The sequence below is a fragment of the Aplysia californica genome, unplaced genomic scaffold, assembly GCF_000002075.1.
Source record: "Aplysia californica isolate F4 #8 unplaced genomic scaffold, AplCal3.0 scaffold00112, whole genome shotgun sequence".
NCBI lineage: Eukaryota > Metazoa > Mollusca > Gastropoda > Aplysiida > Aplysiidae > Aplysia > Aplysia californica.
In genome coordinates, this window is record NW_004797382.1 from 1,066,251 (window position 1) to 1,072,731 (window position 6,481).

General features: G+C 43.1%; 1 protein-coding gene across 1 annotated transcript in view; it reads left to right on the top strand.

The window, feature by feature from the left end:
• LOC101863094 (allene oxide synthase-lipoxygenase protein) overlaps positions 1–6,481 on the top strand; it is a gene marked incomplete in the record, with an annotated part of 106,201 nt that overhangs the window by 71,965 nt on the left and 27,755 nt on the right. The window contains 1 exon segment of the mRNA XM_005095721.3: positions 3,386–3,517. Within this exon segment, the coding sequence (XP_005095778.2) occupies positions 3,386–3,517 (132 nt within the window).

Below are 6,481 nucleotides of genomic sequence, written 5' to 3' on the forward strand. Positions count from 1 at the left end.
CTCTCTCTCTCTCCTTCTCTCTCTCTCTCTCTCTCTCTCTCCCTTTCTCTCCCTTTCTCTCCCTTTCTCTCCCTTCTTCTCTCCCAACACACACACACACACACACACACACGCCCCCCCCCACACACACGTCCCCACCAGACCCTACATCAACAAAGACGTTGTACACCAAGTACCACCACCCCGGACCCACTAATGGGCTTATGGGACGATGGGACTCTCCCTGAAGGTTACATCTCACTAATTCTACCTTACGTCCCTCCGGAACTTGATCCACAATCGATAGGCCAGCTTGTACACAGTCAGTCAAATTAGATCTATAAAATCCAATAAAATCGAGCGCTTTTCGCTGTTGGTTGGGTGTAGTTTCTTCTTCTTATCCGTTGCACACAGGAGACCTGAGTTCGGTTCCCGTATGGGAAGGTTTATTGTTTTCTCTGGAGTATATCAAATGAGGTAGTGCTTGATGAAGCCCACGTAGGACGCTCACTGTTAAAAACAACCAGGATACGACAAATGCAGTTTTTGAGACACCTGAATAGACACAAAGGTCTTGAACATCTAGCTCTCACTGGCAAAATTGAAGGCAAACTTGGCATGGGTAGACCCAGAGCAACTTACTTAGGGAACATAAACAAATGGGTAACGGGGAAAGATCAGGGAAACGTAGCTTTTTAAAATAAAGAGCATCCGAGCAAATGATCGAATGGAGAACCGTGATCGCCGATGTCTGCCGCACATCTGGCACTTGATGATGGTGATGATATCCGTATGACTACTGGGATGTATGCAGTGGAGTCGGTAGCCCAGTGGTTAGACCAAAGAGTCTACATAACTAGAGGGGCCACATTAAAAAAGTGTCCTAAAAATTCGGTGGCGCCCTCTTCGCAAATGCGCACCCTACTTGAGTTTTAAAAACTCAAAGTGAAACTAGCAAGTTTTTTTATAAATTTAGGAAGAACGCTTTTTAAAAAATGGTTACGCTGACAAACAAACCTCTTCCGGAGGAAAGGGTGATTGTTTTCTTCGTTTAATTTGACTTTAGAATGAAAGGCGAGAGGTCATTAAAATATTTTAAAAACCTAAAACTCCGCACTGAACTAACCCGAACTGCTGATGAACAGCAGTCAATCTGCGCACGCTAGGAGGTGCTATTCCTATTCTTCTTCTGGAAAAACGGAGAGCTTCAAAATAGACTGCAACGCCATCTGAAGCAAAGAGCGGACTTCCGGCGGACACTTTTTAGGCTGAGTGGCCCATCTTGTTATGTACTATCTTTGGTTAGACTACCGGACTCGTAATCGTGAGACTGCGGGTTCGGGGGTTCGAGCCTCAGCTCGGCCCACGTTATGACCTTGGAAATGTCACTTTACGTGAATTCCCCCTTTGCCCGGTCCTTTCGGAGATGGACGTTGGACTCGGAGGTCCCGCCTCTTAATAAACTAATAGTGTTGATAGGTAAGGGCGTTAAACCTATACCATTTAACAATTTCGATTACCAATGGGATGTTGTATCTCAGCTCCGGTTAACCATGATAAATACTGTCGAAGCAGCCAGCGTGACCAAATCCGGATCGATAGTGCCGTAAAACACTTACTCGAACAGAAGAAGCCAGCATAAATAATCTAAATTGTGTCATTTGGGGGTGTAAAACATTTACACAGTTAGTGCGATGTTGGGCAATAGCTGCCGCATTAAGCTTTTCAAACTAATATGGCGGGATGAATGCTTTTGGCCAGGACAATAACATTCTCAACAAACAATCTATCTCCTACGTGGTTCACAGCAGGGGTAATTTAGCTTGATTACCGGGTAATTAACTCCATGCCATAATGTAACGAGCACATTCCCCTGCTCTGTTCCTGCAGTGTATAATTTCTCGCACTTTTGTTGCCTTCAGACCAGCTCTAACGACCGTACTTGTCCTAGACAATCATCCGACCTTGTGCCCTTGGGAAAGGCACTTATTACGAATGTCCCATTTGGCTAGGTCCTTTCGGAGATGGACTTTAAACTCGGAGGTCCCGCCTCTTAAATGACCTGATAGCGTCGATGTAAGGGACGTTGAACTTCTAGCATTTCACCATTTCATCAAGATAACAACTTGTACAAAACGACTACTTCCCACTTTCCCACTTTCGGTTTTTTTTCTGAATATTTAACGCTGTCCAAAAAGATCACCTGACTAAGAGGACCACTCCTCAACAGTGGGTAGCAGTCTTCGACAATATCGGCTGTATTTGAATGCTGTGTATACATTTAATAAAAATCGTGTTTTGGCGGGTGCATCACACATTCTATTTCATTCATTAATTATGCTCTAATATTATAGTGATTCTAGTTGCTGTACTCAGTCATGACTAACGTGTCTATTTTTCAGGTCGTGCTGATTTTGCTTATTTCTTCCTGTACAATTAAGCTTGGTGACAATGAATATGCTGGTTTCTCCCCAGGGGAACACGGAATATATTTACTCATGCCCTCATTCTCTATTTTGCTGATGATTACGATTGTGCCTTAAAATATCTTCTCAACCAATCAGTTGCGGAATAGTATGCACTTACTCTCCAGTAAAACGTTACAGCTGTCTGTTGCGATAAGCGTGTGCGCTGACTTCTTAATTACCGTAATCATTGTGTCTGTATAGTGCCACAAAACATTCACTCAGTCTAATCTAATCGTGACAATTGGTCGCTTTTAAGCACAGGGGGACCATCCCGAAAAAAATGCTGTTTTGAGAAAATCGAAGGTAAAGTTTTTGGACCTATGAAATCTATCTTTAGAAAAGGATATTTTTCTCTAATACCAAACAAATACGCACACCAATGAAACCAATTTTCTCCTATAGGTAGGGCAATGCCCTCTTTTGGTGCAGGTCAAGATTTCTGGAAACCCCCGATTAGCCCCCTTGTCCTTAAAAGCGACCAATTAGTTGCTTAATATGCTCTTTATCCCCAGTGATACATCATTTTATTTTGTTTGCAGTAGGAAAGAACACCTACTTTCCAATTACCATAATGGTGTCGATAGTGCAATAAAACATATACTCTGATTTTCCAATTGCCACCTGATTATATCGATAGTGCTGTAAAAAACAATTAATATTTAATATGCTTTGACTTTTCAGGGTGTCGATAGTGCCGTAAAACATAACAATCCACTTAATGAACCATTCTGACTGAACACTGAAATTGATATTGTAAATACGCATGTAAATACGTCTTTACTATATTTACAAAGATTTCTATAAATGTCTGTCCGTCCGTCCTTTTAACACGGTGATAGATTTGTTACTATAAAACTTGTTGGCACTTACATGATCAAAACTGAGTCGATAGTGCCGTAAAATACCTACTCAATCAATGAACAATGGTGACTTTGCAGTGGGATATATTGTCGATGAAGGCCAAGCTGATCGCGACCAGTGTTCTGGTCAAGCTGATGGCGTCCGGAGACTGGGACAGCGTGGACACACTGACCAACGTCTACACCGAGTCCACATTCCACAAACCACGAGTTAGTCGCTCAATCCGGTGTTTCTTCAGCAGTGTCTTCTGAGTGTCTCACGAGAGTGTCTCACGAGAGTGTCTCACGAGAGTGTCTCACGAGAGTGTCTCACGAGATTGTCTCACGGGATTGTCTCACGAGATTGTCTGCAGAGATTGTCTGCAGAGATTGTCTGCAGAGATTGTCTGCAGAGATTGTCTTACGAGTGTGTCTCACGAGTGTGTCTCACGAGATTGTCTCCAGAGATGGTCTCCAGAGATGGTCTCTAGAGATGGTCTCTAGAGATGGTCTCCAGAGATGGTCTCCAGAGATTGTCTCCAGAGATTGTCTCCTGAGAGATTGTCTCGCCGGAGATTATCTCACGAGAGATTGTCTCACGAGAGATTGTCTCACGAGAGATTGTCTCACGAGAGATTTCTCACGAGAGATTGTCTCCAGAGATGGTCTCCAGAGATGGTCTCCAGAGATGGTCTCCAGAGATGGTCTCCAGAGATGGTCTCCAGTGATTGTCTCACGAGTGTGTCTCACGAGAATGTCTTGCGAGTCTCACGAGTGCCTCAAACCTGCTGCAATGTGGCGCCTTGCATCTTGTCGTGGCTTCTTTGGTGTCCTTCTGGTTTTGCTTTTTTCATGGCTGTGGCATGTTGCTTTTGAAGGTGTTGTCTTCCTGGCTTAAGTTTGAGGTCAGTGCCAAAAGGTTTTACCTACAGAAAGAATGTACTGCAATTGGAACCTTTTGACGCTGTACCATAGTTTTGGATGTATGGGTGTCTCTTACAGTAGTAGTGTGTACGTGCACCTTTCCTTGTCATTGTGAGATGCGTGATCTATGCATACTACGATTGATTTCGTAGATTCTTTTTTCTCATCCCACAGAAGAGCACTTTTTCATTCCTCAGTTGGAACTCACATTTTTGGTAGTATTATTCCCCATGTAGTACAAACGTGCAATAACCAAATGCTGATGATGAATCCGTAAACCATGTATTCGATCAATTAAACATACATGCAGACAGTTTATTTGTACGAATAACATGTTGCAGACATACACTTTTTACACACCGAGCCTTTGCGAAATATTTGCTGAACGCCCATGATGTTTGCCCATGCAGCCACTATATGCAGCTCTTGTCTGGGCAGTCGGTTGTGTCTATATTCCAACGTGGGTGGTCAGCAGGTGCTCTTGCGTGGTTTGCTCCTTCCTTTCCTGTCAAATCGCTGACGTCCGTATTTCTACCCCTTCGTTTCTATGTTACTCTCTAGTAATACCTCTTATCTTCGGCACTCGTATGACCTATTTGTCTTGCAAGTGCCGTAAAGCTCTTACTTGATCTAGAACTTTGTGAGATTCCCCTATTTCTCCTAACACGCATCTGGCAGTCGACAGCTCTATGAAAAGATATGAACCCATTATCTTTCTCTGGTTGCTTCTTTTCCCCTAATCTCCCCCCAAGCAATGTTAAGTACGTTTGGATTCAATCATTCCTTCTTTTGTCAGTGTTTTTATTTCCTCCCAGTCAAACGTCCTCTTTGTACTGTCCTGACACATTTTCCTCAGCACCCAAACCGCGACCACCTCGCGTGCCCATCCCTTTCTACACTGCCCCAGTTTGGCTACTTCGATGTACCTTTGAGAGGTACCCCACTGTATTTAGTTTACTCCGAATGAACGTGCCACTGTGCCAGAAAACCGCTCTGTGTTCGAATCGTCAGGCTTTTTATTTGTTTTGAATGAATCCTTTAAAAAACTAACTGTGAATTAGGCCAAGGTTATGATATAACATATTGGTTCTATGGAAGGACGCAGCGTACCTAGCGTTCTCGGTTGACCTGTTTTGAATGCATGGTAAAAGGCTTTCAGATCTGCGATGAAATGCGACAAGGCTGTAATGAAAAGTAAACTTGGGTGGCATTTCCGTCTTCGTGAAATTCTTGAGCGTGTTTTTTTAAAGGCGAAAACAGCAAAGTGGCGTCTGTGGTGTAGCGATGAAACGCTTTGTTATTGCACGCAGGATAGGAGACCTGAGTTCGATTCCCGAGCGGGAAAAACGTATTGAGCATCTTGGTCTTTCTGCTGGGATATTGTTTCTCAGAACTGGGTAGACACAGACAAGTAGGGTCGGTAACCCGCCACATAAATGATCTAATTTATGTCGATGGGAGCGTAAAAACGCTTACATTTTGATTTTTTTTTTTAAAGAAAGGAAACAGCAGAGAAATAAGTCTTACTGTGGCGGCGGTAAACAGCGTACTAATCTTGAGCAGACAGGCCTTATCTCAAAAAGATGTTCGGATTCCTAAACAGATTAACCCCCCAAAACACACAGTTTTCTGTGGGAGGACAAAGCCCTCTGTGATTGTTAGCTCAGCGACTTTCCCATTCACCTCGTTCCTCAATCTGATTAATTTCTCTTCCTTTCCGGACAAGACTCCCGAGTTACCTTTTCCCGAAAGCATCCGTTTATTTTGAAATGTCAGATAAACATCCTCTCCGAAATGTTCTTTAGTAATGTGTTTTTGATTCGTCTTTAGCTTTGCTTTGTGGAAATACGAAAACGCAACACAGTGCTTGCCTCTCTAAAGCAGGTTTTGGAATGCGAATGTCACGGGCATGTAGCGAAGCAGAAAGCAGCATGCAGCAGTTTTGTGAAAACGCACTGTGACTATCTTTTGATCATGATTGAATGTTGTCTAGCACAGATATGTGTCTTTTTTGTGATTAATTTCTATTTCTTCCTTCACCCTTGATCATTGGTGTGCCTCTTGTGCGATGGCTGTGGATGCTCAAAATGTTTTGTTTTTCAGTTGTCGTAGATGGAGCTGGGTAGCATGCCCCAAGTCTGTGCAGTCTTTGTTTGGTTTTACTCTTTGAAAAATATATTTCTTTACTTATTTTCTTGTTTAGTCTTCGACTTCTCCCACGTTTTTCTGTCACCCTTCCTCGGTCTGTTTTTTTTCTCCACACATTCCCCT